At 39.8% G+C, this 27,897-nt stretch overlaps 3 protein-coding genes across 4 annotated transcripts in view; 1 reads left to right on the plus strand and 2 right to left on the minus strand.

Moving 5' to 3' along the window:
* The window catches only part of ELP1 (elongator acetyltransferase complex subunit 1), a 70,450-nt gene extending 59,843 nt beyond the window's left edge, over window positions 1-10,607 (minus strand). Inside the window, exons 1-5 of the mRNA XM_011740296.3 lie at window positions 10,377-10,607; window positions 7,462-7,666; window positions 6,165-6,317; window positions 3,751-3,832; window positions 2,922-3,002 (exon numbers count right to left, since the gene is read on the minus strand). Coding sequence (XP_011738598.2) covers window positions 2,922-3,002; window positions 3,751-3,832; window positions 6,165-6,317; window positions 7,462-7,611 — 466 coding nt within the window. The 5' untranslated portion in view covers window positions 7,612-7,666; window positions 10,377-10,607. The remainder of the gene's footprint in view (window positions 1-2,921; window positions 3,003-3,750; window positions 3,833-6,164; window positions 6,318-7,461; window positions 7,667-10,376) is intronic.
* A 197-nt stretch (window positions 10,608-10,804) lies between these two features.
* ABITRAM (actin binding transcription modulator) lies at window positions 10,805-27,714 on the plus strand. Of its 2 annotated transcripts, XM_011740295.2 has the most exons (6): window positions 10,849-11,013; window positions 12,072-12,123; window positions 12,743-12,872; window positions 15,621-15,697; window positions 15,794-15,863; window positions 15,953-16,977. In XM_011740295.2, exons 1-6 carry the CDS (start codon window positions 10,935-10,937, stop codon window positions 16,085-16,087), a joined length of 543 nt encoding a protein of 180 aa, XP_011738597.2. In that variant the 5' UTR covers window positions 10,849-10,934; the 3' UTR covers window positions 16,088-16,977. The 2 variants fall into 2 exon arrangements, with proteins under 2 accessions (XP_070934225.1, XP_011738597.2); XM_071078124.1 differs by lacking the exons at window positions 15,621-15,697; window positions 15,794-15,863; window positions 15,953-16,977 and adding an exon at window positions 27,280-27,714 and having other exon boundaries at window positions 10,805-11,013.
* Window positions 18,961-27,897, minus strand: part of LOC105481107 (catenin alpha like 1) — a 72,525-nt gene continuing 63,588 nt past the window's right edge. The window contains exons 15-19 of the mRNA XM_071078117.1: window positions 24,909-24,957; window positions 20,361-20,417; window positions 20,103-20,216; window positions 19,354-19,437; window positions 18,961-19,216 (exon numbers count right to left, since the gene is read on the minus strand). Coding sequence (XP_070934218.1) covers window positions 19,151-19,216; window positions 19,354-19,437; window positions 20,103-20,216; window positions 20,361-20,417; window positions 24,909-24,957 — 370 coding nt within the window. The 3' untranslated portion in view covers window positions 18,961-19,150. The remainder of the gene's footprint in view (window positions 19,217-19,353; window positions 19,438-20,102; window positions 20,217-20,360; window positions 20,418-24,908; window positions 24,958-27,897) is intronic.

Raw genomic sequence — 27,897 nt, forward strand, 5'->3', positions numbered from 1 at the left:
AGACGAGAACTGGGAATAAAATTCTGATTGCAGGCTCCTCACTGGTGATAGAGGGGCTGCAGGTCACAAAGTAGCTCCTCACATAGGCTTAAGATATTGAGACCCTCCCTAACGGTGGAGCCCACAGTTAGAACACAGGTCTTCTGCCTTCCAGGCTGACTGGTGTTCTTTCTAGATCATAATGCTTCTCTTACATAAACTATAAAGGCAGAGTTGCTGAAACAACACAACGCTTCTGTTCCCAGAGGTAGGATCCATCTGCAAGAGGCACAATAAAGATGGTCCTGAAAGCATCACCCAATCCAGGACCCAATACTTTTCTCCTGCCATTGATTCTGATTCTGATGAAGCAGGGCTGTTTGCAATTCCTATAAATCATGGTCCATATGACCATTTCCTGTCTGCTCACATCCAAGCACTACAGTACCTCAAAGCATAACTTGCTGCTGCATACAAATGGTAGTGACTATCCTGGTGCAAACCCCCAGGCTTCTATCTGCAAGTTTCCACAGAAAGATTAAGGACCAAGGAGTGAAGAAAGAGAACTTCTCCAGTGGAAGACAAGAAATGATGGGGTTATAGCAGGGATTTACAAAACTACAGCCTACATCTGCTTTTACAAACAAACGTTTACTGGACCATAGCCGTGCTTATGTATCGTGTATAACTTTCACACCTCAACATTAGAATTGAGTAGTTGCAACATAGATCATATAGCCTGCAAAGCTGAACATATTTATGACCTAGCCCCTTTTCAGAACAAGTTTACTGACCCCAGAATAGAGGAAAAATATTCAACACTCCACAGAATGATTCTTTTTTTTATTTTTGTACTGAGAAACACATTTCTGAGACCTAAGACCTTAACTTGGACTACATTTCCTTTGATTTACTGCATTAGGATTTTTGTGGAAAAGTCGGTGGGAAACACCAGGCCCAGAGTACTTTCCCATCCCAAAGTGTAATGTGTGCTCTTACTCTCTCTCTGACTGTCCTCAAAGCTGGATGACCCAGAGTTCCACCCTGGATTCCAGACTCTTCCTGTACAGCATCTGCTCTCTGAGCAAGTCCATCTGTTCCCAAAATTGTCAGAATTTCCTACATACCCACCACTCTCAGTCCATAGCTCTGGCCTTTTCTGAGTTTCAGCCTTGTATTTGCCTACTCCACATGGCAATCCCATATGGTCCTTCAACAAATCCAAAACAGATCTCACCACCCACCCCTTACAGACCAGCACTTCCCCATCTTCCCTCTCAGTTACTGGCATCTTTATTCCCATCACCTGAGGTTCTGGCTGGAGTCCTGCTCAACTTTTTCTTATTCACCTTACATACGCAAAGCCTATTTATTTCACTTTCTAAACTGGTATTTCTCAAACTGGCCTAGGGCAGAAGGGGAACCATGCACGTATATTCTAAAAAAGTTTTTTAGCTAATTCTAAAAAATGTACTCCCATCCTCATTGAGATTCAAGTTTCTCCTGAATCATTCCTGCTTCCAGCCGCACATAAACCTTCCTTATCTGTCATCTGGATTCCTGCAGCAACCTCTTACCTGATCATCCTGCCTCTAGTCTCTTTCCTGTCCATACACAAAAACAACATGGCCATCACAAGCCATCTTTCTAGTAGATAAATCTCTTTAAACCTCTTATCATCAAAACTTGTAACGGCTGATCAATGTCCAAATCCCCCACTACAAACTCAATCAAATCTGTCCCATTCATTTCATTCTACACTCACATCCTGCCACTTCGGCAATGCTGACTTACTCACAGTTCCCTGAGTAACCTATAATGTTTCTATGAAATAACCTTCCCTTGAAATGGACACATTCACTTGCTTGGACTGTTCCCTACCCTTATCTCTCACCTACCCAACACCAATTCAGCTGACCACTCCCCATCCTTATCCCTCACCTACCCAACATCGATTCAGCTGAGACTCAGCTCAAATCAGCTTCCTTGGGGAAATCATCCCTCTCCAGTTACTGGTTTCCTTCCCTTATGCTACCCTAATACCTGTACATCATGTCATTACTGTGCTGATACTAACATGCCAGGTAATTTTTAAATTTTTTGTAGACGCTAGGTCTCCCTATGTTGCCCAGGCTAGTATCAAACTCCTGGGCTCAAGCAATCCTCCTGCCTCATCCTTCAAATGTGCTGGGATTATAGGCATGAGCCACTGTGCCCAGTCCTCCAAAATCACTTCTGAACAAATACATTATTTGTAAACAAATGGGTAGAAGTTGTCTAAATAATTTCTCAGAGTTGATGGAGCAAGAAGGCAGGAAGTTAGACCTTAACAGAAGTTGGAATATCTTCTTCCCCATCCCTCTTCAATCAGGCCAGTTATTTGATGACTTCAAGATGGCCAAAGCTTATACTTAATAAACATCTCTCTTCTTCTGCACTGCCCTTCAATACTCCCATAGCCTTAATGCCCAGATGACCTTGGCTAGATTTTGGCAAGAAAATAATCTGATTGTTCCCATGGAAATGCAGATTGGATCTAATCAGTAGGAACAAAAACCAGCCTTCTATCCCATTTTTCTTTTCTTCTCCCTAAAACTGTATCCCGGAAATACTACCTTTATTCTAGCTTGTACAGTCCCTTTCACTGAAGACCCAGCCTAAGACTTTTCCAGGGTTTGGGTAATAACTATCTAAGTGACCTTAAACATTGGTTTATATTTTCCAGGTTATTGACAAAGCCAACCCTCAGACCTGGAGAGGCACCAGTAGGCCTTTTAAGATTTGGGATGGGCTGAAGGAACTGAGCTAATAGACATTTAATAACTGGGGGTTTAACCTTCACAGTTCTTTGGCCTAATGACATGGCTATTAGTGTACAAGGAAATGGTCAAAAATGGGAAGAAACGTAGGTCACAAAATGTTGCAAACAAACCTATACTCACTTTCACCAAAATCATCCTGGTGGATCTGCTGCTCCATGATTGGCTCAAAATCTTTTGTCATCATAATCAGGGTCTGTTGACCTTAGAGAAACACAAACAAAAATGATTTTGTTTCCACATAACAAATTTGCCATTCCGTAAGTACCTATGGCACTGTAAGCTAAGGAGCTGGAGTTAGTCTGAACAAAGCGGAGAGAATTCATCCAAAATGCTTTGACTTAAAAAAACAATCAACAATGACCAAAAAAAAACCCCAAACAGCTTTGCCTAGATGAGTCACCTGGTGCTTATGCTCCGCTATTAATGTGTGTACAGTTGAACATAAAAGTCCACAAAGCCCTCCTCCACTAACTTCAACACTCCCTGTCCCCAAGATACCTCTAAATATATATGTCATCAATGGAGCTTGTTTACTAAACTCATCTGGAATGATGAGACTTAAAGGGGAAAAACAGCAACAGAACCCAAGAAGGGCTTTTAGAATGTATTCATACAGCAACTCTTAGAATGAGTTAAAATATATATTGCTGACATTTTTAACTCTAACTGGGGACTTAGCAGCCTCCCCAAGTTTTATGACTTTGTTTCTTACTCCCAAAAACTGAGAAAGTTATATGAAACAACTTTTTATGATGATAGACTAAGAGGTAAAACTTCAGTCACCAAAAAAATAAAAAAATAAAAATAAATTCACTCTACAGTATAATATTGGTATTATACTGGTTCAAAGAAATTTTTTGAAATTCAAGCAGCCCAAAACTGATGAAGCCTGAAAGACACCTGGAGTAACGTTTTAGAAAAGCGAGTGAGCCACCAGTAACAAGCTTACCTGTGGCAAGAAGCACCAGCTCTTGGTCAGGACTCCAACTCATGACAGAGATACCACTGGCTACACTCCCAACACACTCCAGCTGAGACAGAAAATTGAAAAGAGAGACTCAAAACACTAGCATCTTAGTAAAAATTGACTGCAACTTCAATCAAAACAATTAAAAAAACAAAAAGAAAGAACATCAGTATATGAAAGAGAGATCTGCACTCTCATGTTTGTTGCAGCTCTGTTCACAACAGCTAAGATTTGGAAGCAACCTGTGTCCATCAACGGATGACTGGATAAAGAAATTGTGGTACTATACACAATGGAGTACTACTCAGCCATAAAAAAAGAATAAGATCCTGTCATCTGCAACAACATGGATGGAACTGGAGATGATTACATTAAGCGAAATAAACCAGGCACAAAAAGACAAACATCGTATGTTCTCACTTATTTGTGGGATCTAAAAATCAAAACAATTGAACTCATGGACACAGAGAATAGAAGGATGGTTACCAGAGGCTGGGAAGGGTAGTGAGGGGGCTGAGGGAAGTTGGAATGGTTAATAGGTACAAAAAAAATAGACAGAATAAATAAGACCTGTTATTTGATAGCACAACAGGGTAACTATAGTCAATAGTAATTGCACATTTTAAAATAACTAGAAGACTGTAATTGGATTGTTTGTAACACAAAGGATAAACGCTTGATGGGATGGATATCCCATTCTCCATGATGTGGCTATTTTGCACTGCATGCTTGTATCAGAGCAACTCATATAGCCAAGCCCATAAATATATGTACTTACTATATACCCACAAAAATTAAAAATTTAAATTAAAAAATTAAAACAAGAACTTATTCAACACACAGTTCTTCAGTAATGGATATCAAGAGAATAGACCTGTTATTGGGCACAGGGATTAGAAATAAATCTCTTTCTTCCCAGAGCTGTCTCATGAGGGAGATAAAAGATGACTCTACAGAAGATGACAGCAATGACCAAGATCTCTGGAAAGCAAAGTGCATCTCAGCACAGAGAATGACAAGTGGCCCAGAGTCCACAAAAAGTTTTTCTGACGTGTTTCAAAGAGTGGTAATAAGGACAGGAACGAGACCAGGAAGAAAACACAGTGTAGAGGCACAAAGCCAGAAAAAAAGAGCAGTTAAAAATCAGCTGCAACTAAAACATAAAGTATACGTACACATGGGAACAATGTGGGGATGGGGCTATAAAGGAATGTGGGGAACAGATAGTGAAAGGGCTTATAAGACACAATAAGGAACATGGGCTCTGCCTTCCAGACAATTGAGAAGCCACTAAAGGGTAGAATCAGCACCATTAAATGAAGATAAATAGACTGGAAGAGCTCAGTAACCAGGAAACAATGCTACAAAATGTTTTGAAAGTAAAAGCATCTATCACTTAAATATGAGAAAAACCAATTAAGCTGGGCATGACAGGTTTGATATTTCCCACCATGAACTGAGAGTAAGGTTTATGATTGTACTAAACGGAATGGTTAAGAGCAAAGGTACCAGATTTAGACTGCTAGGGTCAAACTCCATTTGATTACTGTGTGACCCCGGTCTAATCACCTAAGCACTCTGTGCCTCAACTGCCTCTTCTGAAGAATAGGAAACAACAACCTACCACATAAGGTCATAGTGAAGATTAAATAAATTTGCATGAAAAGCACTTTAAAAAGTGCCAGGCACATGGTAAACAGTTAATAAATGTAAGCTGTTACTATTATCCTACTATTAGTAATACTCTAACTTCTGTGACACAATCAATGTTAAGGAGGTCACAACTAATGAAGTAATCAAAGAAGATTTAAAGAATCAGGCAAGTGTAATTTGAAACCCTTGCTGTTAAGAAGGTGAGGATAGAAATTTGAAACTCAACTACATACTAGAGCAGAGAAAGAAGCAATTGCTTGAAGTCTAGCTCTCCTGGCAGTCATCAAATATGCAGGTAATGATAATGTATTACTTCAGTGCCTAGAGTTCAGGGACTCTAAAGTTAGCCAATCAACATCCACAACAGAAAATCTATGTCAGATAAACATTCAAAGACTTCCTAAATTGAGAAACAAAGGTTGCAACTCAGGATGAGGGTCTGATAAGAGGTGATCTACACCACACAAGAATAGCCAGTTTTAACTTTTAAAAAAATATATTCTCATTTGGAATGTTCTGATTATTCTGATTAAAAGATGCAGCAGACAAAACTGAGTTTTAGAAGAATCTTAAAATACAGCTAAAGCCATGTTAACAATTTTTTAAATAAAGAAATATATAATGCAAATACTAATTTGCAAAAGGTTAAATATTATGGCAACTGATTTGAAAACTTCCACAAATACCAAGTAACCTATTTGAGGATGCTTGAGACTCCCCACTCACTGGACTCTTCCACTTACCTGTTGTGTGCTGAGACTAAAGACTATGACGTCTCCAGAGGCTGTGGCCACACACACAGACTCCTGATCCAGCAAGTCCTGAACACCAACAATGCGGCCACTTCCATCCTCTGGGAGAAAGCCTTCTGCTACCAAAGAAACTTCATTTTTCACCTTTCACCAAAGTAAACACATAAGCAAATTAACCCAGTCTACTTTCAAGAATAATTGATAACATTTCCAGAAATAAAATACTTTTTAATGCTTCTTTTATTATTTTTATTTTTTAAATTTTATTTATTTTATTTATTTATTTGAGACGGAGTCTCGCTCTGTCGCCCAGGCTGGAGTGCAGTGGCACAATCTCAGCTCACTGCAAGCTCTGCCTCCCAGGTTCACGCCATTCTCCTGCCTCAGCCTCCCGAGTAGCTGGGACTACAGGCGCCCACCACCACGACCAGCTAATTTTTTGTATTTTTAGTAGAGACGGGATTTCACCATGTTAGCCAGGATGGTCTCGATCTCCTGACCTCATGATCCGCCTGCTTCGGCATCCCAAAGTGCTGGGATTACAGGCGTGAGCCACCACGCCCGGCCTAATGCTTCTTTAATTATATAAAAGCTTTAGAAAATGTTTTTTCCAGATGAAAACCCAAACTTTCATTTAAGAAATATCACTACTCTGTCATCTTTAACAAGAAAAATAGGTAATATGACCTTGCCAAACAAAGATAAAAACAAAAATAAGAAGTCTGGTCTCTTTAAAAATGCCCAATAAAACATGATGCTAATAACTATGTTTTTCTAAGATTGCTACAGTACAGGGAAAAGGCACTAAAGGATGTAGCTGCCTAAAATGTATTAGTAGAAGAATATAATCAAGGGACCATATGAAAACCAACCCACAGAGGTTTTTAAAGCACATATAGTTAGCAGCCAACACTAAAGATTCTGATTTAGTTGACATGAAATGTGGGCTCAAACTTTTAGAAAGCTCCACAGGCAACTTTCATGTTCATTCCCAATTAAGAACCACTCTTATAAACAGAATTTGCATGACAAAAAGGGTAAAAAGTAGGGAACCCACTCAAAAAGTAAAGTCAGAGTTTTACTGACTTAGGTTAAAACAGTAGCAGAGTTAAAGAAGGGTTACTATTTAACCTATGTCTAACATGGCACATACATGAAGCAAAGGATGTTTATTTGGGAGGATATAAATTCAGTACGATGTAAAGAAAGACTATGTGGGGAAAGAAATTTGGAAGAAGACAAATCAAGGGTCAGATCCATCTGCTAGCATTCTCCATCAGTAACTTACTTCTCTTGAGACAGGGTCTACTTCTATCAGTCCATGTTCTGAACCAATGAGCACTGTCCCCTGTTCAGTTCGGAGAGAGAAGCACTGAGGTTTCCCTGGGCCTTGAATATCCCTGAATTCCAGGGTCCGAAATAATTTCAGATTTCGCATGATGAAGTGATTCCCACGAGACGAGTACAACTATCCCTTGATGAACCATTAATCCCTGAGAGAGAAAGAAATAGCTTCATAGTGATAAATGACCATATTTATTTAAGTGAAATGATTCAGGGGGTGAAGAAGTGGTAGTTAGAATCAGAACAGCCAAGAAAAGAAAAAACTTAGCTCTCTGAGTACACATCCACGTGTGGGTTATAGCAGCAGCCTGACCCACTCTATACAGTTATGGTCTACAAATTAGGAATTCTCAAACCTATTTTATGTTCTCACTTTTCAGGAGAGGCAAGATTCTCAACTTTAGATTCTCATCTTTAAAAAGATGTAATATCAGTTATTCCTTTGGGAAAGGTGAAAGAACAAATGAATGGGGAAACGTTCTATTTTTGCATGTTAGGACATCTTTATAAAATCATAAGGAAAAACAAAGGGGTATCCCACTGATTAGCACTATTTGAAAATCCATGTTTATATACTGGCAGTTGAAGAGAATCTGAAACAACTTTAATATTCACCAGGTCTATTCATTTATAAACTGGCTTTATACATTCATTAAAAAAATGAAATCAAAGATAGAAAAGCATTTATTGTTCTAAAGGAGAAGATAAAATACTGGGACATGACAACAATTTACTTGAAAATGATGACCAACATTTCAAGGACCTTGATGATCTGACATAACTACTTCCAGTAACTTTGTTCTTCTGGCCAGGCTTTTCCCAGGACAATAGAAAACGTGAGAAAAGAGTGCTAAACAGAATGTCTACTTTGGTCTGGCAAAATCAGACTTGCTTAAATGCATAACATTACCTAAGTAGGGAAAAAAAAATGTTGCTGTGCTAGTTATTTATATTCAGATCCCTTTAAGGCTTATGATTGTAAGTCCCTAAGTTATGTTGGGGTAGCAATTACAAGGACCATACTGGCCTCATTGTCACTTTAATCCAAGGAAAATTCTCTCATCTTGGCACCCCACATATGTATGACACAGAAAGAATAAAGATGAATCAATCCTAATAGTACAGAGAAGATAATGTCACATATAATAGGAATTATATAATATATAATGTGGGATAAGAGGAAGGTAAGTTTATATATGACGGAAGTGAGGAAATCAAGGCAGACAATGATTTTAGTAAGTTTTGGTGACAATTATATTCAAAAACTTCTAGAAATTACTTGAAACCTCTAACATATCATGCAGGTTGGTTTTTTTTTTTTTTTTTTTTTTTTTTTTTTTTGAGACAGAGTTTCACTCTTACTGCCCAGGCTGGAGTTCAATGGCCGTGATCTCGGCTCACCGCAACCTCTGCCTCCCGGGTTCAAACGATTCTCCTGCCTCAGCCTCCCGAGTAGCTGGGATTTCATGCGCCCGGCACCATGCCCAGCTAATTTTTGTATTTTTAGTAGAGACAGGGTTTCACCATGTTGGCCAGGCTGTTCTTGAACTCCTGACCTCAAGTGATCCACTCGCCTCTGCCTCCCAAAGTGCTGGGATTACAGGCGTGAGCCACCATGCCTGGCCGCGTTTTTCATCTTTAAACATCATAAAAACGCCTCAAAACTAGTTTCTTTGAAATTTGACACCCATCAGCCTTATTCCCTTATCTTCTTAAAGGAAGACTTCCGTCCACTTCCTTCCAGGGTAGGAAAGGAACATCCTCCACATTGCCACAGGACCTAGGCCTATTGATACTCTTTCTCTGACATCTGCAACCTCCAAACTTCCTGCCTCTACTGATTCAAACTTTTCTCAGTCCTTGAATGTACTAAAGATTCCTCCACACCAAAGGTCAATAGTGAATTCTCTCTTAAATTTTCTGACAACTCCTTCATTTTCTTCCCTTGTCCCTTCAACTATCCACCTCTTGGCTAGACATCATATGCATGATTACATGTACCAGGTAGATCACGAATACGCTGATTAGGCCTAAATGCCTAGCCCCGACTGAATTAGCCCAAACTGACCACTAAACCCACATTTTTAACCTCCTGATAATATCACAAGCAAGTCTCACATGCACATCAAATGCGACCTGGAAAGCAAAGAACTTGCTATTCTTCCCCCAAATGACAGTTCCCACTATTTCGGGACAGGCCATTTCTACGCCATGTCCCCGAGCTGGAAAACTGTCTTTGCTGCCTTTCTGCTTACTCTTCATATTGATCTATTCATTGGTTAGCGCCGTGGCTGTGGCTGTCAATATGCTGTTGAATTCTTTACGATCCGGTTTGTGGCCTACATCCAACACCGACTGGGCACTTGCTAAGTGCTGGGATCTGAAGATTACTCAGGCAGCCACTGTCTCCACGGAGATCATCGTTAACGGGAAAGAAAGCCACGTTAAAACACCACGTTAGATGGAGAAGCACAGAGGACACCACCTCCACGAAAAAGTCTCAGACGCCAGAAAGGACCCGCACGACAGCACCCGAGCCTCTATTAACCGCCGCCTTCCATCGTGAATTAATGCTCTAGCTTTCAGCGTTATTATCAACCCCCTGCAAGCAATCAAGAGGCTGGGTTAAGTCTGGCTAGAGGTGCTGCAGGTATCCCTGGGCTGTCGCGCCTCCCAGCGCCCCCGATGGAGCAGGTGGCAAAACTGCAAAAAGAATTTAAGGCTCTAGGAAAGAGGTGGTGCAGCCCGCGCTCCAGTCCCCGGCCCGCAGCAGGCAGAGGAGCCTCCGGGTCTCTTTCACCCGGACACTGCCGGCAGAGGGTTCCACTCCCGTGCCCCTGCCCCGGATGGATCGCTTACCTGAGGACCCCCAAACAGAGGTGCATCCGGCCTCGCCTCCCCAGCCACGCGCAGCCGGCTACCCAGAGTCCGCCCCGAACTGCGCACGCGTCTCGGTCCTAGGCTCCCGCTCTCTCACCGAGCGCACTAGGCCTCCAGGGGTGCGCTGAAGCACTGCAGAGGCCAGCTGCGCAATGGTCGCGTCAACTAGGATGGCCCGGCCCGCGGAGGGCGGCGCGGGGTGACGTCATCCAGCGGCGGAGGCGTGGCCGGGTCCGCTTTCTTGGTCACTTACCGGGACCGGCCTTCTTTGTAGCCCTGGCACCGTAGAGGTAGAGGAACTACATTGGCCGCGTCCCCTGTCCCTCTGCCCTCCTGCCCATCTGCCCACACTTTTGTATTTGATCTCTTTTGATGTGGAACCCCAAAGCACAGTAATGGGTGGCGGAACCTGCGGAGCTGGCAGAAGCGCGCGTGCGCACGACACGCGCTGCGCGCCGGAAGAGCACGCCCAGCCCGGGCTGCGCGGAGGAAGCGCTGGGGTCCGGGAGGGAGGGGGTGGCGGCGCCGGAGGTCGCCATGGCTACCGAGCCCGAAGCAGCGGAGCCGGTGGTGCCTTCGCTCGTGGATCGATACTTCACTCGCTGGTACAAACCGGGTAAGTGCAGAGTGATGTTGATCCCTCCTTGGCCGCATTGGCCTAATGCTGTGGAGACTACGTTGACAGATCGTAAGCCACGCGCTCTCTCCCTGGCGCTCCCTCCCCACGTCAGAAGGAGCTGGACTTCTGTGTTCCGTCTAGGCCCAGGTAGTGGCATTTGCAAAGACCTGGTGGCCTGAAATACTTCAGGGCGCATTCTGGGACCGGCGATTGCAGTGCGAGCTCTAGGGTGTAGCTCACGGAGGCCCCGGAGGTAGGCGCAGGGCTAGGTTGCCACAGTCCTGAAGTGCCTGGAGGGATTGAGGGGCTCACTGTCACAGCGATTAGCAATACATAAAATTATGTAAATGATCAGATCGAAACCAAGGTAGAGGCAGTAGGGCTGGCGAGAAGAGGGTGGGCTAGAGACATTTAGAAAGCAGAATTACACATTTACTTAAGGAGACGCCACCGGTATTGTTCATCTGCCACTTAGAAGTAGGTATTCTTTTTGTACTGTTTTGTGTAAGCAGTACCAGTGGCGGGAGCATCGTTTGGGACTCTCCTTTCTTCCTTTCATTCAGTGATAATGGTTATACTCAGTTAAAAAAATATATATTGTAGCATATTTTCTGTTGGTCAAACATAGGGTGACCAACCTGTCCTAGTTGACCCATGACTGAGGGGTTTCCCAGAATGTCGGACTTGCACCAGCATCAGAACAGTCCTGGAAACCACCAACAAAAAATATATATCATAAAGAATGGGATGCTAATTGCATTTTCCTAGCAAAAATACTGTGTGTACTCATTTTGAAGTGAGTGTAAAGGAAGATGGAGCAAGGAGTTAATTACCTTAATGTTGAATAAATTATTCTGTCTGGGCCAGATCTCTTTAAATACTTTCCAGGAAGCCTTTGGGTATGTCTTTTTGAGCAATGTAGGGATAGAAGTGACCAGCATGCAGCATGTATGTGTCCAATCTTCATTATTAACTATCTCTATGACCCAAAAAAGGACCACATAGTGGTAGTAAGTATTGATTTCAGCCACCAACAGACTCATTTATTCTTCTAGATGTCAAAGGAAAATTTTGTGAGGACCACTGTATACTACAGCACTCTAACCGGTAAGCAAATTGGGAATTTTAAATTATCAAAACCTTTTTTTTTTCTGGTATTGTAGCCTGGTATGGTCTTGTGGTCTTGGATTGAACAAATGCTCACTAAACAAACATGCATCAATTATCTTCTACTGTGTTGAAATGGTATTATTATAGGAGTTTGTTTGGCAAGAATGAGTATTCCAGTGCCTGGCCACTCTAAACAAATAAATTTGATTATTCAAACACCCAAATGGAGGACCACATCATCAGCTACTACCTGAAGTGGCCAGTCTGTTCCCAACTACTGAACTGTTAAGAGCCCACAGAAAGGGCTATGGTAGAGACATACATGGTATCTTGTATACACAGGCATGCCTTATTTTTTTGTCTTCTACCCCAGTGCAACCTACCTAAAGATCTCTGGTACTCTTCCCTTTCCTGGGAAAGAAATTCAATCTTGTTTTCTCTTTTATTATTGTATTCTCCTTTCTACAGTTATGCCCCAATAGTAGCCAAAGAAAAAAGGGGGAAGATGATAGTTTGACTAAACAAATACCAGTTCATACATTCTTGTTCCAATAAGAATTATGGGAGGAAAAATTATTCCAAGCAATCACATAGGATCAATTTTTTCTCCTTGTAGAATATGTGTCATCACATTGGCAGAATCTCATCCAGTTCTTCAAAGTGGAAAAACAATTAAAAGCGTTTCCTATCAGATCAGTACCAACTGTAGCAGACTTCAGAACAAGGTCTCTGGGAAATTTAAGCGGGTATGTTCCTGTAATTCTGTGATTATCTACTTACATCCTCTATATTCATGGTAATGATAGATCCAATGAACCTTAGAATCCAATAGCATATACTTAGCATACTTCTCTAGCAGTTTGAGGTGCTGATTTTAAGTGTACTTTCACCTAAAGAAATTCTTAGACTCCCAAAAATTAGGTATCTCAGGAGGTGTAGTATCTGTTTTATTGGGTTCTGTGCTACTATCTCTATAATGCCCAGGATGGGGGAGGGGGAAGGCAGGCCTTTGAAAGGAGAACTCTAATAGCAATATAACAAGATATTTTGTCCCTTCTAGTTGTATTAAACTAGTATCTCGAGTTCTGTAAAATTTAGGTGACCAACTCTTCTTTACCATGTATTTCCACATGTAAATTAAACAGAAAAAAAATTCCCAGGGGAGTAAGAAAAAAAAAAAAAAAACATGGGCCAGTCAGAATGGCTCACGCCTGTAATCCCAGCACTTTGGGAGACCGAGGTGGGTGGATCACGAGGTCAGGAGTTCAAGACCAGCCTGGCCAATGTGGTGAAACCCCATCTCTATAAAAATACAAAAATTAGCCAGGCGTCGTAGTGGGCACCTGTAATCCCAGCCACTCGGGAGGCTGAGGCAGGAGAAGGGCTTGAACCTGGGAGGCAGAGGTTGCAGTGAGCTGAGATCGCACCACTGCACTCCAGCCTGAGCGGCAGAGCAAGACTCTGTCTCAAAAAAAAAAACAAAAAAAAACATGAATATGAGAAAATATATGGTATTTGCTCCTTACGTTTTTCCATTCCTAAAGCATTGTCAATGTAATACACATCTACCCACCCCCTGTACCTGCACACAACACTTGGTTATACAGAATGCTAGCTCTACCCTCTGTAACTCTAGGCAAAATGGATAGATGATTAAAAGAGTATCATACCAAGGAGAATTTAGTGACGTATTAAAATGTCTTTACAAACCCACTTGTTGGGAAAGTTTCTGTGGATGATTTACGTCCTTCATTTACTGAGTTCATACTAAGAGTTTCTGCTAATTGCTCTCACTATTCTAGGAGACCCTTATTCAAATCCCCCTTTGTAGGCCTGAAGTCCCCTAATAATGTGCCTTACAGTTATTGATTTTTCCTCACTCAAGAAACGAGTGGACTTAGAAAAGCATGCACCTTTCTTAAAAGATAGTCTACAAGTTACAATAACACTTAAGACTTCCGAAGTTTCAATGATAAATCTCTGTCCAAAATAGTAACACTTAAGGCAGGTACAGTTGCTCATGCCCATAACCCTAGCACTTTGGGAAGCCAAGGCGGGAGGTTCACTTGAGGCCAGGAATTTGTGACAAACCTAGGCAACATAACAAGACCTCATTTCTACCAAAAAAAAAAAAAAAAAAAAATTAAATTAGCTGGGCATGGTGGCATGCGCCTATAGTCCCAGTTACCCAGGAGGCTGAGGTAAGAGGATTGCTTGAGCACAGGAATCAAGGCTGCACTGAGCCATGATGACACCACTGCACTCCAGCCTGGATGACAGAAAAAGACCCTGTCTCAAAAAAATAAAAATAAAAAACAAGTAACACTCTTGTTACAAGTGAAGAACAGAGAAGGACCTGCATACTGAACCCACTACAGGTAAGTGTTCATTGGATCTCAGAACTGCCAATCATTCTCCCAAAGGAGGTGATAAAAAGGCATCAAAATACTTCTGCTCTTTTGGCACAGACCTAGCTCTTTTGTGTCTGCTCTTTTGACACAAGCCTTCCCCTTCCTTTCAGAAGCAGAGAGTCACAATGACTAGTACTTTAAAATGAAGAACCCACGTGCAGAGGAGTGAAGCCAATACAGTAATATCTGAATGCCATCTAAAAATGTTTTGAGTGGTAAATAAAGGGGTCATAAAGAATAGCGTCTTAACCTGAAATGCCGATGTCCACTACAGGAAAAATTCATAGGAGAAAAGAGGGCAACACATGAAACATGCCTGCATTGGCTCTCATGAGCCTCCCTGTAGATACTTGTGAGAGCCTCCCCAGGTATGTTCATCTAGTGGAGTACCTGAAACAATAACCATGCCATAACATTCAAACACATACACATCAAAATGTAGTATTGACTCAGGGGTCAATTATTTTTATTTTGCTACTTAAAACTTTTGTTTTCCACATTTTCCTCAAAGTGCATGTTTTTGTTTTTGTTTTTCTTAATTAGAAAAAATATACCTTACTAACACACTAGGGATTTAAAAAGAGAGGGGGGAGAAAAAAGAACAATATCCAAAAAGTCTTAGTGATTGACCCTGGTAAATAAGTTCCTTTATCTATTGAGTTCTAATATTAAAATGAGGTAGAAGTCTTAAACTAACTTTATAAAATATTGCTGTCATACTATGACACACTGAATTTTATATTATTTCTTGATGGATTTTCCCACACTTTTGAAATCTTTATGCCTGGTTATATGTAGTTTTCTCATTTATAGTTGATAAAATATATTAGTAGTCTGTAATTAAATTCCCATTTATCATGTATATTAGCTTTTTTCCCTAGAAAAAAATGGGATGGCACCTGGCACACAGTAAGTACTTATATTCATATAGGTTTTGAAATTAATGAATGGTTTTTATATACTGAGGTAATTGATTTAAAACACCAGTTCCAGGAATACATCCTGTTACACACCTAAGGGCTATTTCTCAAAGAAAAGTGGAAATGTCCATCAATTGATTACTTCTTCCGTCTCATTACGCAGGGGGCACAGTTTCTAACAGAGCTTGCACCTCTCTGTAAGATTTACTGCTCAGATGGTGAAGAATATACTGTATCTAGGTGAGTAACGTTTTAGCCACCATTTAGAAGACCAAAGGGAGGGAATTTTTTTTTTTTACTAAGTAAACACGCTGAAATCTTAAATTTTTTAAATAGTTGTGTTAGAGGACGTTTGATGGAAGTGAATGAAAACATTCTCCATAAGCCATCTATTCTTCAAGAAAAGGTAAAAGAGAAAAAGTATGATCTCATCCGCATACCTTTTATTGGATTTTTTTCATCATTTGACAGTACTAAATGTTCTTTCCTTTCCAGCCATCCACTGAAGGCTACATTGCAGTTGTGTTACCCAAATTTGAAGAAAGTAAAAGCATAACAGAAGGGTTACTGACACAAAAACAATATGAAGAAGTCATGGTGAAACGCATTAATGCCACAACTACGTCATGAGGATTGACATGGAATAAAAAGCGAAGCGGGATTCTTGTTACCTGGCCTAAACCATCAGGGCACTAAAGGAGAAGAACCAGTATATGTAAAGCATACCTAACAGCCAGCTATATGCAGGGGAGGCCTAGTGCTTCACTTAGTTTTCCCTCTCTGTCTTGCATAATGAGCCTTGGTTCCCATTTGTCTACAGCCTGCCAGATCTGGCCTGCCCATGTACTCACCCTGTTCTCTTGTATCTCTCTAACAACTGGCATGCAAGGGATGTTTTTCTGATTAAAAACAAAGCTCTTTGATGAAAATTTAGAAAATACAGAAAATTTCTAAGTAGCCAAGTAAAAATAATTTACCCATCATCCCATAATCCAAAAGTAAATGCATTTGACCCTTGAACAACATGGGTTTGAACTGCGAGGGTCCACTTATGCACGCACTGTTTTCAACTATCAATGAATCAAAAATAAATCATTAACCAAACATGAAACCCACTTATAGAGCAGGTTCATATACTCAGTTCCGAAGGGCCAACTGCAGGACTTGAGTACTCATGTATGGATTTGGGTATATGTGGAAGGTCCTGGAACCAGTCCCCTATGTAAACCAAGGGATAACTACTACATTTTAACCTACTTCTGTTTGAACATATGGTATGGTTATTGCTTTTGCCTCATTTTCCTAACAGTTTGAAGTTTAAAAAAACCTAACCTGCCTTTCTTACCCAGTCTCCTATAATGTGCCTACCAAAATGCCTAGTCCTAACCCACCTGCCTCAACTCCTCTCCCTTTTAGGTTGTAGGGAAGAGGCCAGAGTGGAGAATATATTGTATCTTCTGTCCCCGCTTATGCCAACAAGATGGCCTTCCCCTCTGAAATAAAGTAAAACTGCAACACTGTGACTTCTTAAATGAGGGATATGTGAAAAGGCTATGAAAAATACAAAGGCTTTCCTACGAAATGTGTTATAATGCAGTGGGAAGCGAATTCTTGAAATATGCACATTATAGTCACTCAGTCTCACAATCTCTAGTTACTGGCAAAGAAGTTACTGAGAATATGTCATTCAAAGGCATAGAGGCCTTTGAATGGAACAAATGCTTTCACATCATTTAAACTAAAAAAAACCTCCAACAACTATGAATTTATAGTTTAAGAGTGATTTACACTGAATTTCAAATAAAAGGACTATAAAACATGTTATTTTTCTATGAGGGCTATAACATACATTTCAATATCCCTGTTTTTAAATAAAATACACTTTTATACAGAAGAAATCATTCGATATATAAATTCCATTAGTTATCTATCCTTTTATGCTGTTGAAGTCGTAAGTTACCCCTTTCCAACCTCCACTTGGTCTTTCATTAGAGAATATTATTTTTTCAGGTATGCAAAAATATTATCTGATGAAAGTACAAGTCGGGGTTGGGATTTTTAAGTTTTAATGATTTACAAAGTATTATTTTGTAAATAAAACTTAACATTTTGGTTCACAGGAAAAACTTACAATCTGAGTACCAGGATAACTGTCTCCCTAAATATAACCCCCAGACATGATAACGTGTAGTAAGTGGATAAACACCTCCATGATGGTGCTATTAGCTGAAAATATAAACAAACCAGCAGATCCTCACTTTAAGTAGCACAATGACTCTTGAAGGCTTCATAAACAAAGACTAAACATATTAAAAGAATTGTGTATAGCATTTTACATATAACATTACCTCACATCATTCTCCCATTATTTCTATTGTAATTTAAAATAATACTTTGGTTTCAGAGAATAAAAATCATGCTTAATGATTTTGACTGTTTAAGGAACAATTTTACAAAGGTTATTAACAGAGCTGAATGCATCACATTTTCTCCCGAAGGACTACAGTGAAAATTTTCCTCAATAAAATATTGACTAGCTGTGGTCAGTTGACAGTACTGTGGTTCTTCCAGATCTTTTGTGAATACTGATTGTGGTGGCTTACCCAGATAAAGATCATCAGATGAGCTTATATTATCTACTGCCATTTGATAACTGGCATGCCCTGTTAGATTTCAAAATGAATGTCAAAGCATTAAGATACAAATACTATGACTGGAGCCCACCACAAAGTTGGCCATACTATATTATAAGGAGAAAACCTGTAAAACAGATCCTTCAACCATGACCCCACCCACAAAAACAAGAAAAGCTTTAAACTCCTAAATTTAAAAAACTAAACAATGATGTTTTTGTTTTATAGTGAACATTTCAAAGCCATATATATATATATATATGATGTTATATATGATATATATATATGATGATATTCAGAATTTAGATAGCTTCTTGGCTTCCTTATTCTGTCTTTATCTTCCATTCCATCAATCAATACTGAGAAAGTTCAAAATATCTTTTAAGCCTAAAAGATAGGCTTAGAATCCCAGCTAATAATTCAGTCAGCTACGCTAGAACTAGAACCAAGGATTCTGTGGAGTTCCATTACCTTGCTTTTAGGAGTAGGAGAGGGACATACATAGCACAGCAGACCCACCCTTGCTGTATAAAATGCTTATTAGGGGACAAACTTGCTGCTCGCATGGATGATCTGGGACAGGGTCATCAAGGGGATTTTTGTCACACTTGGTAAAGAGAGGGATTGAAGAAGAGTCCACAGGTTTAAGGAAAACCCTGCGTTCACCCAGACTACTGTATGTTTGCTGCTGAAATTAGTGATCTAGATGATAAAGAAAGAAAACAGTTAAGGTAAAATATGCCAAAGGCGAACACATATTCAAAATAGCTTCTTTGGATTAAATTATCCTTTGGACAGTTGGGATATTTGGTTTGACTTTTAAAGAACACTAGTGCAATGTTCCATTTTTAAATCACACTACAATTAGAATCTAGCAATTGCCATGACATTTATTAGTTGTCAAAAAGCTTTACAGTTTCATGATCAGAAAATAGAGCAAAATTTCAATATTGTTTTCTTTATAAAATTGATGAATTTCCAAAAACATAAAGGATCATTTGCTTTTTTAAAATGTCAGCTTCATCACATGATGTTCCCGAGATCCAATCCCAAAAGCCTCTCAAATTTTACCATCCATACTGTCCTTATTTGTAACTGAGATCCATCCGTTATTTTCCATCTGAAGCTGGAAAGAGTTAAGACAATTAGTATCTGTTTCACTCTGAAAAAAAAATTACAAAATTAAGTAGTAACTATTTTCTTTTGCATTTTCCTTTTAACCAATTTTTAAAGTATGAGTCTAAAATAGAAAAGCTATCTCACCTTCTTCAGCAGTTTATAACAAAGTGAAAGAAGTTGGACTAAGAGAGCCATCATGGATCTTGTCTTTGTAATACACTTATCAACCTACAGTGACAAAAAGCATGCAAATGATATTCTAAAAGTAGTATTTAAAAGACCTTACCATTTATTTAGTTTTAACATGATAAAATTTTCTCCATATGGAAATCTAAGGGATTGTGAAAGATACATGGATTTAGGCACATGAGCTGACTTAAAGCCCCAGGACACAGGTGCAGGGGTCACTGCCTACATCTCATGTCTATCTCATGGAACCTCAGCAGAAAGAGTGGGTGGAAAATTCATCATTCTAATGCAGGCTGTTTAGGGGCTTCCCAAAACACTCCAAATAGTGGAATTAAATCTCATCCTTTGCAATTCCTTGCACTCTGCATTGTGGGCACAAACCCATATTCTCTCAGACAAATTATGGGAGACCAGACTCGGAGGCACCTGTGTCCTAGTTACAGAGGAAATGACTTCAGAATTGAAGGGTAGCTGCTCAGTGCTATGGAATTAATGATGTCCCAAAAACTACTTTCTTTGGTGAATCTGCTACTCTCTGGGGTCAGTTATAAGGGTAGATAATAAATGATTCTTGTAGACAAGGCATGAAAAAAAGGAAATAAAATTGCCCTTCTGTGGGTATTAACACTTTATTTGAAGAAAAAGGGGCTTTCCCTAACCAGATAAAGATAGATATGTGAACGTTTTTCAAATGTCTCTTTTACCTTTAGAAATACTTTATTCTGCAAAGAAGTCTTAGTTACTGTCTGGAGCTGGTGGCATAGAGGAATTAGCTTGTTTATTTCCAGGAGAAGCATAAGCTTGTCATCGTCTTTCAGCTGAAATGTAATTTAGCAAGTTATAACAGCCCGCAACAAAACTCCATCTTTAATACCTTAAATACCTTTATACCTTGATATTATACCCCCAAAGTGGGTATATATAATACCACCACCAGCACCAGGCAGGTAGACATGTGTTACCTGTTTTGAAAAAGCTTGTACACTGGAAGTAAGTTTTAAACCCTCTGCAGCGAAAACCTGATAGAAAGAGAAAACACCACTATTTTAGACTGATGTCTATGGATAGTTGGTAAGAAATACACTTACTAATGTTTTTTACATAGAATTTAAAAAATAAAGCCTAGACATAAAAAGTCTGTCATGGAACTCCTAAACTTTTTCCTGTACCAGGAATGCACAAGTGTTTACCTGTTTTCTGAAGGAGTTTTCACAGACCAGATGCAGAATCCATCCCTGGAGAGGCTTCTCTACACCAGACCTCCAATTATTCTGGAGGGTCACGCAGTTGTGTGATATTCAGCCACACAAATTATGTCTAGATTACTCAAGGGACCTAGAGCTCATCTCAAATATGCTCAATTATAAAAGGATGATGAATTTTCAAGCATGAGGTCAAAAGGGTTAGGACCTTCCCACTTCCATCTAGGCAAGGCAAAATTTGTCACCCATCCATAACCAGACATTTGAGAGAACCAATCCAGGTGGTTGGGTTTTGTTCCGGGTTTTTTTTTTTGTTTTTTTTTTTTTCAGATTAATTTTCACTATTCGCCATGTACCATAAATTCTATAATTTAGTGAGATGAACAGGATGATGGAGAAGAACCATGAAAAATAAGGTTGGGCAGGTATGATAGAAGTATTTAGGATATTATGTTAAGATGGTTTGCAGAGTATTTCGGAGTGAGATGCCAGGGGAGTAAAGGGAGGAAGGCTTAGTTTTAGGTGGCAGCAGTAATAATGGAGAGAACAGGGAAAATCTGAGAGTGATTTGTGAATGAAAGTAATAGGTCTTCGAAATAAATTAAAGAATACTAAGAAGGAGGAGGCAATAATTCCAGAGTTAGTTTTTACCCTCTATTCAAAAGGCTTAACACCTTGCTATCATTGGATAAAGTGATCTCAAGGTCAAATCGTACTTTGCAACCTTCCCTTTAAAAGGGAAACCAGTAAACTTTACATCTAAATTCCAACCAAATGAAATGATTCACTTCCCCAAGTGTTCCTTATCACTTCATGTTACCACTTTCTATTCTGCAAACTTTCTCTTTCCTTCTGGACTGCAAACCCCTTGGGGACAAAATCCATATCTGTCTCATAGAGTATGATGGTTTTAAAACTACCTGAAAGCTGACAACTCCCAAGTCTCTGTCTGCACTCCTGAACTATCCTGACATCTGTCTTGTACAGCCATCCCTCAGTATCCACGGGAGATGGGTTCCCAGAGCTCTCCAAGGATACTAAAATCTGTAGATGCTTCAGTCCCTTAAATAAAACAGTGTAGTATTTGCATATAACCTACACGCATCATCCCATATACTTCAAATCATCTCATCTCTAAATTATAATTATAGTTCATGTAAATACTAAGTAAATCGTAGTTATACTGTATTGTTTTTCCCCCCTTGGAACTCTAACTTGTTAAAATGTATTTTTTTTTTTAACTGTAGTTATGTTTTATTGGTTTTCTTCTTTTTTTTTTTTTTTTTTTGAGACAGGGGTCTCACTCTGTTGCCCAGAGTGAAGTGAAGTGGTGGGATCACAGCTCACTAAAGCCTCGACCTCCCAGGCTCAAGCAATCCTCCTGCCTCAGCCTCCTGAGTAGCTAGGACTACAGATGTGTGCCACCATGCCCCGCTAGTTTTTATAAATTATTTTTTGTAGAGACAAGGTCTCACTATGTTGCCCAGGCTGGTCTCAAACTCCTGGACTCAAGTGATCCTCCCAGCTTGGTCTCCCAAAGTGCTAGGGTTATAGGAGTGAGCCATTGTGCCCAGCCTGTTTTTACTGTTTTGGATATTTTCAATCCATAGTTGGTTGAATCTGCAGATGCAAAACCTGCAGATAGGGAAGGCCAAGTGTATTTCCTATCTGACCTGTACTTAACATGTGCAAAACAAAATGCTTGATTTCCACCCTCTAAATCTAGTGTTCTCCCTCAGTGTTCCCTGTCTCAGAAAATGGCACTACCACTTACTCTGTTGGCCAAGCCAAAAACCTTACTTAAAACATAATAGGATTGGCTGGGCGTGGTGGCTCAGGCCTGTAATCCCAGCACTTTGGGAGGCTGAGGTGGGTGAATCACAAGGTCAAGAGATCGAGACCATCCCGGCCAACATGGTGAAGCCCCGTCTCTACTGAAATACAAAAATTAGCTGGTTGTGGTAGCACACACCTGTAGTCCCAGCTACTCGGGAGGCTGAGGCAGAAAAATCACTTGAACCCAGGAGGCAGAGGTTGCAGTGAGCCAAGATCGTGCCACTGCACTCCAGCCTGACAACAGAGTGAGACTCCGTCTCAAAAAAAAAAAATTTTAAGTTCTCCCCATGGCCTACAGAGACATCATATTTTACCACTTTCCTGCTGGCTCACTTCACTCCCATCTATAATTGCCTCCTTACTCTTGTGATACACCCAGCCCTACCCTGCACCTCAGGGCTTTGCACTTGTTTTGGCTATCTAAAATCCTCTACCCTCATTTATCCATTCAACTCTCTCACTTCATTACTGTCTCTACTCAAACATTAGCTCCTTAGAGAGGTCTTTTCTGACCACCCCTCTACCACCTCTGTATTCTAGTCCTACATGATTTTATCTCCATGTACTTACATATGTGCACTGAATGCTTAAATTTTTATTGTCTGTGTTCTGCCACTAGAACATAAGCTCTATGGGGGCAGGAGCTTTGCCTTGTTCACTTTTCTCCACAGAGTTCTTTTCTCCCAGATCTGACATATAGCACAAGTTCCATAACTATTTGTTGAATGAAGTATGTGATTTTATGTTCATCACAGTTTGGAGACAATTCAACGGACACTGGTTTAATGACTAAGCTCACATAGGAAGAAGGTAAGTAGTGGATCTTTTGTAGTAAAACAACCCTACAGGGCAGTATGACAGAATGGACTTGGGCCAAACTGGAAAAAAAAAAAAAAAAAAAGTCCAGCATTTATTTCAACTATCTTAAGCGAAATAGCTCATTTATAGTCTAGAGAAAAATCTGGAGGACATATTTTCTATAATACTTCTGATTACGTTGACAATCATCCTCTTAAGCTGAAATCCCTTTCCTGCAGAACGCCAGACAAAACTATGTAAGAATGATAAAGTGAGGGCCGGGCGCAGTGGCTCAAGCCTGTAATCCCAGCACTTTGGGAGGCCGAGACGGGCGGATCACAAGGTCAGGAGATCGAGACCATCCTGGCTAACATGGTGAAACCCCGTCTCTACTAAAAAAATACAATAAACTAGCCGGGCGAGGTGGTGGACGCCTGTAGTCCCAGCTACTCGGGAGGCTGAGGCAGGAGAATGGTGTGAACCCGGGAGGTGGAGCTTGCAGTGAGCTGAGATCCGGCCACTGCACTCCAGCTTGGGTGACAGAGTGAGACTCCGTCTCAAAAAAAAAAAAAAAAAAGAATGATAAAGTGATAGAAATTTCTTTTCTCTTTTTTTTTTTGAGACGGAGTTTCTCTCTGTCTCCCAGGCTGGAGTGCAGTGGCATGATCTCAGCTCACTGCAAGCTCCGCCACCCGGGTTCACGCCATTCTCCTGCCTCAGCCTCCCAAGTAGCTGCGACTGCAGGCGCCCGCAACCATGCCCAGCTAATTTTTTGTATTTTTAGTGGAGACGGGGTTTCACCATGTTAGCCAGGATGGTCTCAATCTCCTGACCTCATGATCCACCCACCTCGGCCTCCCAAAGTGCTGGGATTACAGGTGTGAGCCACCACGCCCGGCCTAAAGTGATAGAAATTTCAAATCTCAGATATACATGGGAATGCCAAAGGAAACTATATGAGTGATAAAGTGACAGAAATTTCAAATTTACATACAAGAATGCTCTTGGTTCTAGAGAGGCAAACAGGCTAACATGGGGATCAGGGAAAACATAAAAGGAATTTTGCAACCCACTTGCCAATCTAAAACTTCTAACTAGAGGGAGCAGAATTACAGATGGGCCTACGTGGAGTCCTGTTAAGACACATGGCACAAGAGTGAGTGTTAGCATATCTGTCTCTCCTTTCATGCCCTAAATTATCATGAATACGGCAGGAAAGAAGGAAACTAACATGTACTTAATATCCTCTAATAGTCTTAAGCATTTTAACAGATGCTCTCTCATGTGTTATCTCATTTAATCAATATATTTTATCCAATTCGATAATGAAGAGGCCAAAAGTCTTTCTAGAACTCTGGATTTACATTTGCTTACAGGGTATTTTCATCTACTTAGGTAAACCTAAAGCTTATTATTGCATCTGTTGACTATCAGTAAAGCCCATTCTACTTTATGCTCATAATATTTTAAATTTCTTTCCAATGAGGTCAGGATAGTTTTGCAAAATGTCACTGCAATCCATCTACCTTTCTACTTTTGTACTGCTCTCTGTAGCACACAGGTATGTACAGATGTAAGCATATACACATGATGTAATAAATCATGTGGAAAACATTTATAACCCACTTTTAGCCTGAAATCAAAGTACTAGCATAAAAGGGAAACAAGGCATACCTCTAGTTGATGAATTAAATCCTGAGAAGTTTTCAGTGGCCCCTCTCCTCTAAAATAAAATTGTTAAGAAGGTAACAAAAAGTTATTACCTGAAAATTTATTTTATAATATTAACATTTTATATTAACATGTAATAGAGGAGATACATTTATTTGTGTATTAACAAATCCTAAATTTTGAAGAATAATATGAATAGATTGATAATATTGTAACTTTATTCTTAAAGCAACTTTAATATTTAACAATTATTTCTTAGGATACTTTTTTCCCAAGTAAACCTTATGTATGTTAATTTCATAATATAAAAAAATTTAAACAAACAAGTTATATTGAAGTTCCATTTCTCTTTTTAACCTTTTTCAGTTTATTTCATAAATTAAATATATGAGATCTGATAATGTCTTGACCAAAAGCCTTTGTTATATAATGGAAAGAGGATCAAACCAAAAGTCAGAACATTTCACTTCTAATTCTTATTTCAATTCTGGTAGTAACTCAATTATCTAACCTTGATGAGGCATATCACTTAATATTCAATTTTGAGTGAATAAAGTAGTCATAATAATACTTGTGCTACCACTCTCATCAGAAGATTGAGGAACAGCAGATTAAAAACTACAAAGAAGAATTAAGAACCCTAAAAAGTGAAAAGTAAATTATAATAAGAATAACCAAATGCATTAAGAGGAGAAAAGAACTAGGGATAAGTCACAAAATCTGGAATCTAGTAGCAACCAGTTCTTCCACTTCAGAGACAGGAGATGTGAACATATCATTCCTGTTCGCTGATAAACCGTTGTGAAGGTCAAATGAAATGATGAAGCAAAAACCACATTAAAAACTATAAGGTACTAGTAAGTTTGAAATTTTGAAAAACTATAAGGCACTAGAAAATCTTAAATATATAAATTATTAAGAAATATGAATGATTACATGTAAATCATTAAGAAATCATATAAATTATTAAGAGAACCTTAAACAGTAGCCTGAGGAACGGCTATAAATTTGACCAGGAAAACCACCACAAGGTATTTATCTATTACAGAAAACCCATTTTATTCTCTGGAATGTCATCACTACTATCCAATAACTATATTCTAGGAAGAAGTCCTATTCCACAGAGCTTCCCCTCACAGTGCAACCCCTCATGTTTCCCAGTGTCCATGGGATACTCTCTACTATTCTGACACTGAAACAAAAAATACTGAGCATGCCATCCTGAAATATTCTGAAATAACAACTAATTAAAGGGGATACTATAATCTTTTTTTAAAAAGTTGCCAGACATGGTGGCTCATGTCTGTAATCCCAGCACTTCAGGAGGCCAAGGTGGGCAGATCACCTGAGGTCAGGAGTTTGAGACCATCCTGGCTAATATGGCAAAACCCCATCTCTATTACAAATACAAAAATTAGGCCAGGCGTGGTGGCTCACAGCTGTAATCCCAGCACTTTGAGAGGCTGAGGAGGGCAGATCACCTGAGGTCAGGAGTTCGAGACCAGCCTCGCCAAAATGGTGAAATCCCATCTCTACTAAAACTACAAAAATTAGCCAGGCATGGTGGCACATGTAATCCCAGCTACTTGGGAGGCTGAGGCAGGAGAATCACTTGAACCCAGGAGACGGAGACTGCAGTGAGCTGAGATTGTGCCATTGCACTCCAGCCTGGGAAACAGAGCAAAACTCTGTCTAAAAAAAAAAAAAAAAATTTTTTAAATACAAAAATTAGCCAGGCATAATGATGTGTGCCTGTAATCCCAGCTAATCGGGAGGCTGAGGCAACAGAATCGCTTGAACTCAGGAGGCGGAGGTTGCAGTGAGCCGAGATCATGCCACTGCACTCCAGCCTGGGCGACAGAGCAAGGCTCCATCTCAAAAAAAAAAAAAAAAAAAAAACAAAAACCAGAAAAGTCTACTGATAAACCCTTCATCTGGGAAGATTTTACATATCAAACTATATTCGTTAAGTAATAATATATTCCCCCAAGTCTTATTATTCAAAAACATTTTTTAAAAGCATGATTTTCATCACCATGGAAATAACTAGCTTGATTCCAGCCAAAAGCTGAGATTTTTGTTATTTCAGTTAGTCTGTGCAAATTTATTGTGGGTAAACACAGGAGTTCCATTTTGCATTCTTTTGGAGACCTGGGCCATCAGATTATAAAAAGGTATGAACTTAAAAAGGTCAAAATTCATGTTGGGAAGACTCAAATCACAGGAGAAGCTTGCTAACAACAGTTAAGAACAATGGAAGGAAACCACCAAAGGAATGATCTCCAATGATGGAAAATATGATAAGGTACTGACAAATGATAGCTAAACAGCAGCAAAATTTCTAACTCCTATCATTTCTGCCTTCTTTTTCCAGAGAATTATCTATCTAGAAAAGGTAGAAGACGTCATCAAGAGGAAAATGATGCCTCTAAGCTTGGGACTGCATCTTCCCCACTCTTAATCCTCCTCCTATAGGAAGGAATCTTCACCAGCACAGCATCCCTCACTTCTCTCTGCCGCCTCACCTAATCCCATCCCATAAAGGGAGTGGATCTTATCTTTTCAGTCTTCCTGGTGACTTGGCGAAAATAAATTGAATACATTAACCCTTTCTTTTCTCCTTTTTCTCTTGGAAGTGAAGCTGCCTTTCAGATATAACTGGTCTTCCACGTGTTTTATAGAGATACATTGTGTCCCTATAAGTTAAGACTTTGTAATTCTAGGGATCATTTTTCAAAACTTAATTGTCTATGGACATAAACTACATTCTCCAATATCAGCTTTATCAATATAAATGTTACCAGCTCCCATCCACCTACTCTTTTGCTTATTTTTCATTTTGCTCAAAACTTGGGTGGGAAAAGGGGGTGCTATTTATTTATTTATTTATTTTTTTTTTAATTTTTTTGAGATGGAGTCTCACCCTGTCACCCAGGCTGGAGTGCAGTGGCACGATCTCGGCTCACTGCAAGCTCCACCTCCCAGTTTCACA

The sequence above is a fragment of the Macaca nemestrina genome, chromosome 14 (assembly GCF_043159975.1).
Source record: "Macaca nemestrina isolate mMacNem1 chromosome 14, mMacNem.hap1, whole genome shotgun sequence".
NCBI classification, from domain to species: domain Eukaryota; kingdom Metazoa; phylum Chordata; class Mammalia; order Primates; family Cercopithecidae; genus Macaca; species Macaca nemestrina.